This window comes from Cyprinus carpio, chromosome A16 (genome assembly GCF_018340385.1).
Source record: "Cyprinus carpio isolate SPL01 chromosome A16, ASM1834038v1, whole genome shotgun sequence".
Lineage (NCBI taxonomy): Eukaryota > Metazoa > Chordata > Actinopteri > Cypriniformes > Cyprinidae > Cyprinus > Cyprinus carpio.
This window is the reverse complement of record NC_056587.1, coordinates 2,896,313-2,913,415: the sequence shown is the minus strand read 5'-3', so window position 1 is coordinate 2,913,415 and position 17,103 is coordinate 2,896,313. Positions and strand designations below refer to the sequence as shown.

The following is a 17,103-nucleotide window of genomic DNA, read 5'->3' as shown; positions in this document are numbered from 1 at the left end:
AGAGCATTGTATCATCTCAATATTTTAAGAAAATGTGTGTTTGCATGTGTTACCTAGAATCATATTACTGTCATAGTCGTGTGACACTGAAGACTGGAGAAATGGCTGCTGAAAATTCAGCTGTGCCATTATAAAATGCACTTTAAAATATTAAAATAGAAAGCTTTTTTTTAAAGTAGTTTTTATTGTATTTTACTGTACATTCTTACCAACCACTTGTAAGTTTGTTAAACAGTCAAGTTGGAATGAAGAGGGTCTTACATGCCCTGGGCAGCTGTATGTGTATCACGTAATGTCTGGAGGGTTGGAGGAGCAGCAGAAGGGCTGAGTGCTCCATCAGTGGGTCTATATTCTGGATCTGGGGCAGAGGCTGCAAAACAGGAGTACTGCTCTTCTTCCTTATTCTTTCCACAACACTCAAACTGCTGTCCTTTGGTTTTCATCTCATCCTTACAAAACTCATCAACCATCTTCTTCCACTGAAATAGATAAAAAGAGATACTTTACTATTTAAAGAGAGATACTATTACAATTTATGAGCGACAAAAATCAACAGTTGAACAAGAAAAGGTGATGCCAGTTTCTCTCTCTCTCTCTCTCTCTCTCTCATCAGCTTAAAGGAAAAGTTATATTAACTGGTTAGTTCTGATTAATAATATTTCTGTGTATTCATATTTATATACAGCATTCTTTATATTTATTTTATGTACCTTCTATAGAAATAGTTCATCTGGAAGTGTTTTTATGAGTTCAGAATTAAACTGCGAACCATTTGTGATTCTTTTTTTCTTCACCTTCTTTTCAGCGCAGAGTTGCTGGTCCTTTTTCTCCTCATAGCACTGGTTATATTCTCTCTCCAGGACATTGATGATCTTCGCCTGACGGATCAGCCAGTCGTAGCGAGTGCGAGGAAGACACTTGGGCATGTTTCGTAGTCGGAGCTTGTGATGAGCACAGATATGTATGATGTTGGAGGAATCAAGACGGCCAGGTGGAAAGCTGGTGTATGGAGCTTCGGTCTGCTTCATAAGTGCTTCTGGACAAGCCACAGATGAGCTGGATGATTAAAGAGAGAGGAAGTTGAGCATGTTTAAGGATTCATTCATTCTCTATTCATTTTTCTTTTCATCTAATTTGCAACCCTAGACGTGCTTATGGTGGGACATATGAGTATTTGTTACATCACCACCTACAACTAGAAAATAAAGCAGTTTTGGGGACGACGAATTACTTCTTTATATAGGATCGAGAAGATGATGCACTCTTTTTTCTCTCCAGCTACATTCTTTGTCTATATGGCAAAATAAATAATTTACCTACTTTCCTTTGAAAAAATATTATAGTTCTGCTAATTTATTTAAGGATTAAAGTGTTAAAAAAAATATTTGGTACAATGGGCCAGTTATGACTGGTACAGTATTGAAAATTAGTAAAATAATTTTGTAATACTTTTGTTAAAGTTTTCTGTATTTCTTGGGTCTCTTTGCACAATATATAAATGAATCTCGCCTGGACCTGAAGTAACATCACACAGCAGCATATTAGGGATTGTTGTAAATGTAGAAGGTTTATAAGACACTTATAAATGAAATTTGGAAATAATGTTTTCATTTTGTTAAACATGAACTTTATGGGCTTACATCTAAACATCGGCTTTTATTGAAGTCAAAGATGTTTGATACAACTGAATCCTACTGACTACGTTGTTACATTAATGAATGTCTAGATTATTTTGATGTTATAAATAACAAGCTGGAAGACGAATGTATTGTTCATGTGCCTTTCTATTTACAGTAGTAGCCACATTTGGGTCTTCTTTTCATAATTTTATCATTAAATCAAGAACTGACAGTGTGCCACCTTTTATTTTGTCATAGATACCTATATAAAATGAGCAGGAGAGAAAGCACAGTTTTAAAACAATTTTTTAACCCCAATGTTCTATAGAATTTATTTTGCATATTGCATTTTGTATTTTAAAGCGTTAGGGAAAAAGTCAAATTTGTATTTAAATACATTTAAGATTAGTATTTTTTTGTATTTTCAAAATACATAAAATACTTTGTGCCAGTCAACCTCTTTATCAGGGTGCTGATTTTGATCAACTAGTTCAGACACCTCCCCTCCCCCCAACCTTCATGCTTGTGAGCTGCAGCTGTACTGTACAGCTCCACTCAGCACTGGGTGAGCGACATTTCTGGAATAAGATGAGGTGAAGATGTCTTGGTCAATTGTACTTGTTAATTAAATTAAAATAGATCATTTTCCTTTAGTTAACATGAAAGAATAAAAGAGCACCAACAACGAGTGTGAATTGATTTAACTTTCAAAATCATTAACATGGAAAAAGGCCAATCAGGGTAAGCGGCTATATCAGTGCACCTTTTAAGTTAGTGGGGAAACGTTGAAAAAGGAAGCATGGAGGGATGGTTGAGTAATAGAGTGTGATGTGCTTGGTGCAACTGTACTTATTGTAATTGCAGTATGCCGCGAAAGGAATCTCAAGTTCACACTTGCACAATGGCAGGCAGTTTTTTGTGCGTGCGCTCAAAAGACGAGTAGGCCTACACTTTTGACTTAAAGGGGTCATATGATGTTGCTAAAAAGAACATCATTGTGTATTTGGTGTAATGCAATGCATTTATGCAGTTTAAGGTAAAAAAAAAAACGCTTTTCCACAATGTACATTATTGTTTGTTTCACCTCTATGCCCCACCTTCTGAAACGTGTTGATTTTTACAAAGCCTATCATTCTGAAAAGCAAGGTGTGCTCTAATTGGCCAGCTATCCAGTGAGTTGTGATTGGCTGAATACCTCAAGCGTGTGACAGAAATGTTATGCCCCTTACCATATTGTGATGCCCTGTGTCCCAGAGCAACGAGACAAAAACAAAAAAAAAACATTATAAACGAGGCATTTGTTGCATCCAGTGGGGACATAATTACTGATTATAATGACTTATACGGTCTTTTTATGTTGCATTGCCGCACAAACATAAAACCATGTCTGCATTTGTGATCTGAGAAACGACAAACAACAAGCTCTACTCTACACTGCTAAAACCTCACGTTTGAATCAGTGGCAAATTCTTTAAATATGAAAACGTACTTACAGACTGAGAGTCAGAAGCGCCAGACTGTCCTTGCAAAGTTGCAATTGCCCCACTTTATAGAAACAGACACCGTATTGTAGACTACTCTCCCAGGAAACAGTCCTCGTCCTCCGTAAAATGCATTGCACACATCTGAATATTTGGATTGAACTGTTCTGGAACAGTCTTGAAATACAACTTAACCACTGATTTCTAGTTGTGTCCTCTTTTGGAAGACCAAACTAAGTAGTTTCGCTTTCACAGTGAAACACACAGCGTCTCCACAACATGGCAGCAGCAACAGCGAGAATAAAAGTTATGCCTTCTTTCTTTGCGTGAACATTTGGGCAGCGTTATGCAAATCTTCCCACATAGTGACATAGAGACGTGGGGGCGTGTTTAAACGAGGCGTTTTAGGAGGGCGTGGACGAGTCTTAACTTCAATAACGAATATCTCTTTGGATATGAGACTTTAGTCTTTGCAACTTTACAGATCTTCTTTATGCACCAAGAGCTTGTAACACTCCAAAGGAAAAAAAAAGAAAAACAAAAACAAATTTGCATCATATGACCCCCAGGCCCTTTAACGCCGGACGCGGCACACGGTGGAATCACTGTGCAGCTGTTGCTTTCTCTCGTAGTGGAAGAGGTTTGTGCAGTTGAAGCTTTGTTTATACTTTCACCTGCCTCTACACCGCGAACCTGCCAACTATACGGCTCCTCCCTAAACGGGCGCGGCTTTTTTGACACTTGCTCGCCTTTGTATAATTCTTTGAAACGACAGGGGGGCGACTCGGAGTATTTGTTCACCAAACCATCAGAAAGCAGCGGTGAGAGGAGGTAGTTTGAGAGTAATTTGTCAAACAATCATTTGGTGAGAAGTTTAATTAATAAATGTATTTCTTCACATATAATCTAATAAGGTTGTGGGTCATTTTGGAGAACACGTGAAAATGTTAAAGTACACTACATAAACCCACACAAAAGAATCGAATCGTGTAAAACCCAGTAAACCTGAGATTCTGACTTGTGACATTACATACAAACAAAACAAAACATACGGTTTAAATATGATAACATATGTCTAACACTAAATTGAACAATATTTATTGAACGATACTGATTATCGATTACAATGCTGATACAAACACTGCTGAATGGTACACCACAAAAAAAAAAAAAAAAAAAAAAAAAACAACCTTTAAGCAAATCGTGTTAAATGCTATTTAAATGAATTCTATTGAATGAATTTTAACATTTACACTTTAGATAAACTTTCTACTTTGAATAAACTTTATATACACAACAAAAACTATACATAAATAAGGTTTTTGTTTTAAGTTTTGTATTTCCTACAGGGCAGGTTAAGGGAAGTGGTATGTACAATGGATTTTTTTTTTTTTTTTTTTTTTGCATTCAGAATAGGTCCAGATGGATTTCAGCCTATAGGAATGCCTACATTGGATATCCAATTTCACATGTATTGAACATTACTAAATACTGTACGTGCATTTTACAAATAAAGAGTAAAATGGTACACCACATCAACACACTTATTCCCTGCATTAATTTTAAAATACATTTTATTTTAAAAAAAAGGCATAAAACATTTTTAAAACAGTTTCATTTGAGGCTTTCAGAATTGTAAACTACACGAAGAGGGAGCCATTATGAAACAAATGTGAGATCATGGTTTACAGAAATATATACCATAAAATAAATGCTAGAAATGTTTTCTTAACATCTTTCTGTAATACTGATATGTTGTTAAAACCTCAAGCATGGTAAAGAAATATAGAATATTGTAATTAATAAAAATAACATTTTCAATCTAATTCATTTTGAATCACTCAGGTAATATTACAAACATTGATTCTGACAATTACTTTTGTAAAAAAAAAAAAAGAAAAGCCCATTAAAAACCTCATTAAACTAAAGTCACAATGCATGTACTCCAGTAGAAACCTACCCTTTGCAAGCGCTGGAGTTATATTTGAAGCCTTGAATCTTTTGTGGACTGTTGCCATTTGAGACCTCGGAGGAGACGTTATATGAAGTATTTGAAGCCTCTTTATCAAAACAGCTCCATCTGGCCTTCCCGCTCTTCTTGCAGCAGACGTAGTGACTGGTCTTAATCGAGAATTCCTGAGAACAGTAGGCAGCCAGACTCTTCTTCCACTGAATGATTGAAAAGACAATAGGCAGAAATAAACAAAAAAAGCAAATTGCAATGAGGTACATCTACAATAAAACTGCAACAGTCATGAGAGAATTATACATGCACAAACAGTCAAAGTGCTTTACTTTGACATTGGTCCATTTCAGATCGCCAATGTTTTGTATACTTTCTCACCAAAGACTAAATAGTGAAAGGAAAACAAAGATTTGTCTAAAGACCTTGACTGTACGTGAGAGCACAGATATTTCCCTGGTGCACCACAATGCCCATATACATATAAAGACAAAATTGACAATAGAACTGAGCAAAAAAAAAAAAAAAATTCTGAAAAGAGAGTCAATGTACATGCAGTAATTTACAAAGCAGGGTAACATAAGTCTTTAAAAAAATGACTGAGTAAGAAATGTACTTTCTGTAGAAATGTTAATCCTTCTAGATCTGCAGTCTCTGCTTTAGTAATGTGAAGAATCTAAAAGTGGGTAAGAACTGGATTGTTTAAACCACATGTGAGGTAAACAAACACTGACTCTGTGGCGCTAAAACATTGCTGTTTGTTTGAGAAGGGCAACACTGCCTCAAACAATGACAGAAGTTTGGTGCTGGATCGACAAATGACAGGCATGTTTGGGAAACCTGTTTGGAAACAGGCAATAGAGCGCTTCAGGGATGACATGTTAGCACTAGAAACAAGTTAGCGTTTAAGAACTTCCAGTTCCATCGTCTTGAAGTCAATGTGCTGAAATAAAACAAGCTTGTGCTTACCACAAGCTGAAGAAATTTTCATGCTTTCTTCTACAACAAAATACAGAGTAATTCCTCCTTTTGATTTTGTTAAAACTTTTACTGGTGCTGAAAAACACTGTTGTTGCTTTTACAACCTCATTATGTTTGTATGCTCTTGCAAACCATTAATCTTTTTTTTTTTTTAAATAAAGACTTAAAGAGAGAAGCTTGAAAGTCATGCGACCATGGTGTATTTTGTTTATAGCCCATATTTAGCTTTCTACTTCTGGTGAAAATTCCTAACAGTTGTGTTCATTTGTGAAGATCAATGTGATGAACAAAACATGTAAGAATTATATACTTTTGTTAGAAACAGAACTTATTTTCTGCAATAATCCAAAAGCCAATGAAATATAAAATCCCACTGGGTTTTTGTTGAAAGAACAAGGGTGATGCTAACTTCCAGGTTGGCCAACAAAAATGTCATCACTGCAGCACCCTGTTTAATTTGTTGCTGCTTCAATTTAAATTGGGGGCTTTAAAACTTTAAAGTATTAGTTCTCAAATTATACTACAACAGAAGTACCAGAGATACAAATGAGCTTAGATAGAATGTCCTCTGAATATTGTCTTGTGAAAGCTGTAAGTCTATCATTAGAAAGTACAATAACGTCAAGACTCTCACCGCTTGTTCAGCACAACAGATTTGCTCTTCCTGTGTTTTATCAATGCCACAGCAGACACCGTACCAGGACTGGAGTTTATTGATAGCATCAGCCTGTCGAAACGCATGGCCAAAGCCATCCTGGGGAAACATGTCCTTAGGGTACCGGACCGGAGCTTTACTGAACTGACAGATATCTTGCAGGTTGCCTGTTTTTGGAAAGGCTGGGGGGAAATCAACCTCTGGGCCAAACACTGGGAGATCTGATGAGGCAGATGAGAGATTTAAAAGATTTATAAAACACCAATCACACCCAAAAAAAATCTGTAAAATGCTGCTATTCAACCAGTGTTATATTGATGGGACAGCATTTTACATCAACATACAAAATATTAATCTAAAGACCATTCTAATTCCTTCCTCAGGTTTTGAGACACACTGGCAACCCGAAACACATTATAGCATGCAACTGTACCTATTGGGACATTCTCAGGGTGAACGTTTGTGACTTCTTTCTGGGTCGTGTCTGAAGAGCCTGCAACTAAATACACAAAGAAACCCAGGAAAGAATGTAAAACACCATCCAGCTAATTAATTGACTTTTCATTGAGAAACAGCAGACGATCACTCACCTATTACTTTGGAAGGGTCAGGGATGATCGGTTTCTGCATCATCAAAACGTCCAGCACTGAAATAAGACACAAGTGTTTATTTTATTTTTTTTAATTGTACATTTTTTGTGGACACAATTAACAGCTACAGATGCAAATATCACATTTTGCCTCTTAAGTCAACATACTTATTTTAACTAATCAAAACACATATCCATTAGAAATATAAACCAACTGATTGATCAACAGGTCAAATCAATCACTGATCATGGCCTTACCCTTAGGGTTAAGTGGCAACTCATGCTGAAGGCCATCTGCCAAAAAAAATACATTTGCATTAGTGAAAAACAACAAATATTTTGGACATAAAAAAAAAAAATCTTGTTTACTTAATATAGCTGATATGATGATTAATCTGATTATTTTATAATATATAAAATAAATTTTATACAACATCTGTTTCTGGTGGTTAAATTTGATTGGACGAGTGCTGGGGCATTAATCTGCTTTTTTATCACCAGCAGAAGCAGAAAACCCGAAACAGAGCCAGGGCCGAGTGATATCAGAACGGTTTGTGAGGAGGCTGTGAAATCTCAGTCGCTTGAAGGGTGCCTTCTCTGTCTGCTACTGACAAGAGTGTAGCGATGTAGGTCTATGAAGCACAGCTAATACAGAAGTCAACATCCACTTGACACCAGCTTTCAATCTGTTGCGTTAGTGACGCGCAAAGTTTGATGCTTTTTTTTTGGAACAAACACTACGTTAATGAGTGCTTATGGTATAAAGTCGAAAATATTCAAACAGACCTTTATCAATCCCTGTGTCAGTAACTTCCTTTTGGACAGGAGGGTCTGGAAAAGTAGCACACACATTGGCATTAATCAATAGGGGGAAAAAAACAGGATTCAGAACATCTGCGCGCATGTTTTTATGTATCCATGGGGGAAAAAGCTGTTCACAAACAAACACTGCCTTACAAAACATGACAAATAAACAATAAATCATTTCTACACTGTCGTGAACGCCCTGGTAATTTAGCTATATTCCTTCGCTTCATTTCTGATCATAAGGTATAATATGCAAAAGTGATCCGTGTCTGAGCTATGTTCCGTGCAAACGACATGAACACATTAGCGTGACGCAGACCTGAAAAGTTGCATTTACCTTCCGATGCATCGCACAGAAGAGCGAGTAAAAGCGTCAGATAAAGTCCCACGCTGCGTGAAGAGCTCATGGTCGGTGATGTGCCCTCAGTCAAACGCTTCTCGGTTGAAGGTAATGTGTTTCAGACGCGGAGCACGCTGACTATGTGTTCACCGGTCCACGCTTGAGCTTTTAAAGGCAAAGCCTCAGTCTACATGAGCCAGGACGCGCCAAGTTCAGGAGATCATATGGAGGAGGAGGAGGAGGAGGATGTTCTGCTTTGTCACTCTCAGACTTGCTGACACACTCATAGCTCGCTTTACAGGAGTTTGCCTCCGGGATTTTTTTTTGTTTGTTTAAGTAGCCTGCCAGTACGTGCCCCGTCCTATCCTGTACCAGCCTAACCCCCGAAAATAATAAGTCAGATGGGTGAGGACGGAAAGGAGGGCAGTGTTTACTATTAAAAATACACTAATTTCCATGTCACGTCCTTTCCCAAATATGATTGCCTGTGGTTGCCTTTCTTCGCTTATGATGACTATGACGCTTATGATTTTTAATTTAAAAAAAAGAAAAAAATTTTAACCCACTTGGTCGTAAATTGAACGAGTCTTTCTTGGTAAGTTTACCAAAAGTCTTGTCAATTGATTATTTACAATAGGCCTCTCATATTTTTGTTCATGCATTCATGCCTTTTCTAAATTATTTTTGAAAGTTTATTTTATATTTTTTTGAAGTTTTTTTTTAAAATATAATATATATATATATATAAAAAATTTCCTTTTTTTCCCCCACCAGAAAAAAAGTAGCTTATTGAACACACATTGATGTCCTGTGACAACATGCCCCAATAGTGAGACATTTTGTCAGGCTATATAAGTGTTTCCATAAAACAGGCTATTAGTCTATTCAACAAAATTTTGCAGTCAAACAATTCTAAAACACAAAAACACTTTAATAAAACATGTAAACGTGTAAAAGGTGACTATACACTACTAACCCTAGAAATATAAAAACACTGTAATGAATCAATTAAACAAAATGTCAAACTTTAAGAAAAATTTATTAAGAAAAATTTATGAAACATAGTTTCATATATTTTCATTAAAATCAACCTCTGTCATACACTTAATTTGATTGTGTTAATTTTTTTATCCAACAGCTAACAAGTGGTAATTTTATTTTTGAAAAGGAGTTTAAAGCTCATAATCTAGTTACTGGATGGCCTTGTGAATGTGACAAATAACAACTACAGCCCTTCTCTTTCTGCTGGTCATCATCACCCACCCCACACTCTAGTTGTTGTATCAGCGTCAGTCGATGAAAAAACCCATCTGTTGACTTCTAGTTTAGAGACACAACTCATTTCACATACGACAGCAGCAGGGTTGGGTTGTCAGGTCTTGAATGTATTTTGGGTGGTGTGATAATGTGACTGTTTCAGTCTCTATAATTCATGGCATTCCTGTCTAACAGGTTTAAACATTGTGCAATAATTTGTTTTAAACCAATGTCGAGTAGTATAGAAGATTCAATTTACAATTAATTTTTTTCTAAGATTCTGCTTTATACTGTGCTTTTAAGCCTTACAGTGGACTCAAAGTGGATATGTATATTGTATATCATAGATATGTCTAACCTGTTGTTGTCAGCATCTGATATTTATGTTCATGTTCATATTATTTATATGTTCATGTTAAATGGCACAACTTCCAAAATAGCCTGTAATTATATGGACATTGCTATATGTACATTGTTTGCATTTTCTGTATTATTTCTATTGTGTTTAGACTATATTTGTGTTTTATATCTGCACTTTTGTGGTATTACTCATTCACACACATGCCATTTCCACTTATCATTGCTCATGCATATGAACTCATTTACTTGTACATTCAGTACATACAAATGTAGAAGAATGACAGACCAATGAGGCTTTGAGATTTGCAAATATTACCATTTGCAATCTATTATTTGTTTTAATCTCAGATTAATCTAATTTCAAACTTCATGTTTTGATCATAGATCTAAGCATTTAAATATTATCTTACTCAGACATTTTTTGGGAATTATAGATTGACAACTGATATTTACATGCATTTTATGTAGTAGTTTGGTATGAAGATCTCATTGATTTACATTATAATCTATAAGAAGCATATGTGCCATAAAAGCCTGTTGTATATGAAATATTATTCTCAACAAAAAACATGTATGCAAACATACCCCCCCCCCCCCCAAAAAAAAAGGATTAATGAACTGTTCCATTAAAAAAAGATAAATTGTTTCATATGTCAGTCTTTACAGGGTTAAACATTCTCAAGTTAATACTATAAAGTCAGTCTATGGTCATTGAATTGTTTGTATCATATCTTTTCTTTTTTTCACTGAATACTTTGTAACTCTTACTCCATTAATTATTTGTTAATTATAACTATTTCTTGACTAGTTCTTTTTAAACAGATAAGTTAGGCTGTATTATATCCAGTTCAGAGTAAGGGAATTGAAAAACAAAAACACATTTGAATGTTATTACCAGCTGAATTTGGTTACAGTGTGATGTCTCACTGATTTTGGCTTCAGGTAGGGCTGGCAGGGATATCTCAGATGTGGAAATGAGCAATAGAAACACTGAATTCTCAGAAACTACGGAGCTAGCCCAGATTCAGTCTGATGCTAATGGCCTTGGTTGCCAGACAGTGCTGGTATTTCTTATGTTGTTGAGTCAGACACTTGCCTTGTTTCCCTAGGACACATGGGTTTATCAACATAAACAAAGCCATTTGACATATATCCTGTGCTAAGAGCCTGTGAACAAAATCCATTGTTTTCATCTGCTCTGACATATCTTAGATAGACTATTGTCATGGTAAATACATTAAATAAAAGTTATTTACTGTAAAATAACTCAAAGTATAGGAAGGGAAATGCACAGTACATTTTGTAAATACAGAGTTATTAAAATAAAGAGTTAAAATTAATTTACAAATAAAAATCTTAAAAATTGTAATGAAGAAAAATGGTTGATGTTTAGATTTACAAATATCAGAAACTCCAATACCTAAATACCTAAATCATAATTACACAATTGATTACATTCACAGTGCAAATCACCTGTGACTCAAGATGGATTAAGATGGTAATTATATAATAAACTCATATTTTATTCTGACCTTTTCTGCATGGAATGGTGAGAGTAATGATACATTACAGTCATTGAGCAACAGGTTCTAGTCAAAACGAGGTGATGTTAATGGATGATGAGGGTAACATGTGCCTAGACAAGCTTCAGGATTGTGGGAGAAATTAAGTGCAAACAATGCTAGTTACTATTTGTCTTTTAGACAGTTATTTAAATATGTACTGAGTGCCAGAGGAGCATGACTCCCCCAGCTGAGACACTGTTTCTCAGTTCTTTCTTTCTTTCTTTTAAATTGTTTTCTTCCTCATTCTAACATTTTTATGGAGCTTCCCTCTTAATACAAAACAAGATTATAAAAACAAGACCTAAATGTCTGATGCCGTCATTTCAAGAATGCCTGATCATTTTTTTTTCTCCCAGAACACAAACTATGTGGCCTACTTATTGACAAAGAGAAATGATGCTTTGATATTTGCAAATATCAATATTTGCATTCTGTTATTTGCTTAAATCTCAGTTATACAACAAGGTTGTTGAATACTTGAATCTGATTTGTTGATGAATGTTCTAGGGTGTGTAGTTATTTTCAGAGAAATGTTCCAGGCAGTCCAGTCTTGACTGCAATATCACTTTCAAAACAATTTCAGTTATTTATTTCAAAGGTTCTTACAGCAAAAGAACCAAAACCCACAACGACATTGGCCAAGCAAAAAATATATTAAACAGGATAAAAATTACAAACTATTTGCATAGTAAATAGTGCAAATAAAAATAAAAAAAAATTTTTTATTATTGAATCACATACTCTCAATCTCTCCGCAACTTTATAAATAAAATAGTTTCAGGACTGAAAAGCTACATGACATTTCTTAGTAGCGAGATGGAAATGTCGCTGTTCTTGAAGCAGTTGAACTTACATTTTCTCTAGAGACACTGCTGTTGAGAGGCAAACAGATTCAAGTAATTCACACATGCTTAACCAATCTCTCTTTCTCTCTCTCTGTCTCTCATATCAGTGTTTCAAAGCTCTTTTACTAGCTCTAAAATGAGGTGTTGAAATTACAACCCCAATTCCAGAAAAGTTGGGACATTTTGTAAAATGCAATAAAAATCAAGAATCTGTGATTTGTTAATTCTCTCTAACTTTTATTTAATTGACAAATGTAAAAGAAAAGATTTCCAAAGTTTTCACTGAACAACTTAAATGTGAGGGCATCATGTTTGGGTATAAAAGGAGCATCTCAGTCTTTGCAAGCAAATTGCCAAATTTCATGAGAGAAATGACGTCAGTGAATCAAAAATCACATTTCTCAATGCAAAATCACAAAGAATTATGAGAATAATTATAAGAATTAGGTATTTCACCAACTACCATAAAATACAGAAATCTCAGTCTGTGTAAGGAAAGGCAAAAAACAGTTGAATGTGCATGACCTTTGAGCCCTGAGATGGCATTTCATATGAAACTGTCATTCTGTTAAATATAGCCACATGGGCTCAGGACTACTTTGGAAAACCGCTGTCATTTAACGCAGTGTCAAGGCGCTGGTCTGATCTGGATGTTTTGTGCTCTATTATCTATTATTACCCCGCCCCTTATTGTTACCTGATTATCTTGTTAGGGTGTACACCTGTTTTAGATCATAAGTCACCCTTTATATTCCCCTCTTATTTTTTTGTCCTGTGCCAGATCAAATCTGTGCTCTGCTAAGTTAACCTGGCTTTAGTCAGTGTTGATCGTGATCTTGTTTCTGCTGTTGTCAAGTCTAGTCTTGCATAGTTTCCTTTCCATTTATTTGATACTTTTTTAAATAAGGATTATTTCTTTATGGATTAGCTTTATGCTACATAGTACCTTGTTTTGAAATTCTGGCTTTAGTTTCGTTTTTGTTTTTCCCTTTCCCTTTTGCTCCCCAGCTGCTCTGGCTCCTGGATTCCCCACTCCCTGCCACCATCCTCCCATCCCTCGCTGCCCAGCTCTACCCACTCTCCTGCCCTTTCTGTTTCTTCCATTCAGCTGCTCTGCTAAAATCAGTCTTGTCCTCCAGCCCCAGAAGATTCCAGTCAACTCAGCTAGGCCTCTGCCTTCACCCTCCTGTAACCACTCTCTCACTCTCATCATTGCCATTCCCTGTATCCTGGAGCTCTTTGGTAAACTTGTCTGCCTCATTGCCCTTGGACTGTGTCTCTCAGCCATTCGCTCTGGAACCCCTTTAACAGACGCCTCCTGTTGGGCTGTCATTCAAATCCATGGACCTGGCTGGAATCTCTCCTGGTTACTCCATCAGACACTGGCTTAACAATTACTTCCTGGATTCATGTATTTATGTTTTTGAAACTCAACAAATCATTGTTATCCCTGCAACTGATTGCTCCCCTTTTACCACCCTGACAGTTGGATCTGGCCAGCATGGAATCAGTGGGATCTGACCAGATCCGGGCAACTGTCGTCCAGCAGGGGGTGCTGCTGGGTCAACATGCCACACGACTCACAGTAACTTTCCGAGAGGTGGACGTCATGTCTTCTCAAGTTACTGAAGTCACTAACTAGGTCAGTGAGTTGATGCAGGAACAGGACAGCCTTCGGTCTGAAGCTGTTGCCTCTGCTTCTGCTCCTGTTCTTGCCCGGGTAGCTTCAGAACCTAGAGTGCCAACTCCTCCTCCTTATAATGGGGATCCTAAGGCATGTCCCTCATTCCTGTCCCAGTGTGCCATCATGTTTTCCCAGCAACCCACCACCTTTGCTACTGAAGCAGCAAAGGTGGCATTTATTCTTCCTCTTCTCCTGCAGGTGCTTCTTTGTGGGGAAGAAAGATTTCTCCTTGTGCCCCTGCATTGATTATCATGGGGCTGAATGATATCACTGTAAAGAATCAGTACCCCCTGCCATTGATGTCCTCAGCCCCCTAGCTGCTGCAGGAAGCACAAAGCTGGACCTCTGCAATGCCAATCACTTGGTTTGGATAAGGGAAAGGGATGAGTGAAAGACTGCTTTTAACACTTAATCTTGGTGAAGGGGGTTATGGTAGATTCTGCCAAGGTAAGGGATGTCTCAGAGTGGCCACCCCCGACTCTCGTAGAGCATTGCAGCGGTTCCTGGGATTTGACCATTTTTATCAGCGTTTTATCCAGAACTACAGTCAAACTGATGTCCCTTTAAACTTTTCGCACGTGAGTTTAAAATATATACTATCTGAGCCCCTAGCATAAGTTCTTTTAGGCGACCATTATTTTAGAATGTATTGCTTTACTGTTTCCATGGAGACGCGTCATGTTTGTCACATGACACACCGCAGCCACAATAGCGCTGTATGACACATGCAACACGTAAATTCCTCCTCTCCTCCCAAAAGAACTGGGAGAAGAGTAGACTAAACTTTAAAGTTACCTATACAATGTGTATATGATATCAAAAAAATTAAAATTATAATTCAATGTCTTATTATTGTTACAAAGGAGGATCCCATACTGCCTCCTTCCCACCACCAGAGGGAACTCTCACCTGAATATTGACTGTACCCATTGAACTCCAATTCCCATCCTGCCTCATCCCTGGGACTGATTGCGCACATACACACACTTATAGCTAATATACACAAACACACTTATAAGCAGCTCACTCACTCCTACTCACTGCGAAGTCTTGATTTTCCCTGGCTGTCACTACTGAGCGTTTGTATCCAATTATTCTGCCTTCTCGTTTTAACCTGGACTGTTTAATGTTTATCGATTGTTCTCTGCCTGCCCTGACTCGGATTGACCTGTTCCTGTGATTGTTTGCTGTCTGCCCGGATCTTGTGCCTGTCCCTGGTTCTGTCTCAGCCTTGCCTTCTCCATTGTATCTACTGGTGATTGACCCTGTCTTGTCTGACTATCCAAATAAAAGCTGCAAATGGATCCCGCCTCTGCTGATGCTTCACAACAGAAGACTTCGCCACAAAGCGATCCAGCAGCATTAATGCAGTTCTTCACTGAGCTATCTGCACAGGGGTTGCAACTAACACCAGCCGCGGCCGCAACTGCTGCCTCCCAAGCCCCAGCTTCCAATCTCACCATGTCACCCCTAACTTCACCAGTAAGCCCACGATTGGCGTTCCCGGAGAAATTCGACGGAAATCCTGCCAGATGCAAAGGGTTCTTGCTTCAGTGCTCGCTGTTCGTTAATCAGCAACCCTCGCTACACCCCACAGACTCTAGCCGCATTGCCTTTGTGTGCTCATTCCTTACCGGGAGAGTGCTGGATTGGGCCACCGCAGTTTGGGGAACGGACGGCTCCCCATTTCCCACCTTCACGACCTTTCTTCAACAGTTTCGCGAGGTCTTCGAACATCCTGCGGAGGGGAAAAGTGCTGGGGATCAATTGTTAACACTGGCACAAGGAAGGAGTACGGCAGCTGAATATGCTCTCTCGTTCCGAACTCTCGCCACCCAGACAGTTTGGGTAGAGGACACACTAAAACTTCTGTTCCGAAGGGGATTGAACTCAGAACTCCAGTCAGAGCTGGCTTGCTGAGATGAGGGGAAAAGCCTGAGTGAATTCATTGATCTCACCATCCAAATTGACAATTTAATCCGCTCACGACGTCCTTCCCGAGCCCTGTCCCGATTCCCCCCGGACACCAGCGCTGCAGCAGAGCCGATGCAACTTGGATTTACTCATCTCACTCCCGAGGAAAGGGAACGCCATATGCAGAACCAACTATGCCTTTACTGCGGTCAGGCGGGACACAGGATCTCCTCTTGTTCGATTCATCCATCATCTAAGCCCCGAACGGTGAGTGTCAGTACCCGTGTCACTACCTCTTCCTCGAGCATAAGGTTGCCGGTTATCATAACCGTTAATGATGATGCTATTTCCACTACTGCACTATTAGATTCTGGGGCAGCTGGTAACTTTGTGTCACATGGATTTGCCCTGCAACATAAAATCAAACTCACCCCTTGTGATCTTCCTTTGGCAGTGGAGGCGCTAGATGGACGACCCATCAGAGAGGGGAAAGTTTTATCTGTCACAGAGGAGGTCAAACTACAAATAGGAACCCTTCATTCTGAGCACATCAAGTTCTACGTCATCCCTTCACCCAATCACACGGACGCCCCTTCCTGACTCTTCTCTACCTGTTCAGAACACAGAGAAAGTAAGTCTGCCCACCGAATATGCAGACCTAGCAGAAGCCTTCAGTACGAGGAAAGCATCACAGCTCCCAGCCCACCGGTCAGTTGATTGCGCCATCGATCTGATGCCCGGCGCCACTCCTCCTAAGGGGAGGATCTTCCCGTTATCACAACCAGAATCAGAAGCTTTGAAAACTTACATCGAAGAAGAACTGGCCAAAGGATTCATTAGACCCTAAACGTCTCCTGCCTCGGCCGGGTTCTTCTTTGTAAAGAAAAAAGACGGAGGACTGAGGCCATGCAGCGATTACCGCGTCCTTAATGACATCACTGTTAAGTTCTGGTATCCCCTGCCATTGGTCCCAGCAGCGCTAGAACAGCTCTGCCAGGCTAAATACTACTCTAAATTGGATCTGCGCAACGCTTTTATTGCA

The 17,103-nt window shown here is 38.3% G+C and overlaps 1 protein-coding gene across 1 annotated transcript; it reads right to left on the bottom strand.

The window, feature by feature from the left end:
• Nucleotides 1-173: 173 nt before the first annotated feature.
• LOC109100642 (extracellular matrix protein 1-like) lies at nucleotides 174-8,661 on the bottom strand. The gene is made up of 9 exons (XM_042772024.1): nucleotides 8,434-8,661; nucleotides 8,076-8,120; nucleotides 7,548-7,583; nucleotides 7,290-7,346; nucleotides 7,133-7,198; nucleotides 6,679-6,920; nucleotides 5,061-5,269; nucleotides 795-1,056; nucleotides 174-479 (listed from the first exon to the last, which is right to left on the bottom strand). Exons 1-9 carry the CDS (start codon nucleotides 8,501-8,503, stop codon nucleotides 258-260), a joined length of 1,209 nt encoding a protein of 402 aa, XP_042627958.1. The 5' UTR covers nucleotides 8,504-8,661; the 3' UTR covers nucleotides 174-257.
• Between the last annotated feature and the right edge of the window lie 8,442 nt (nucleotides 8,662-17,103).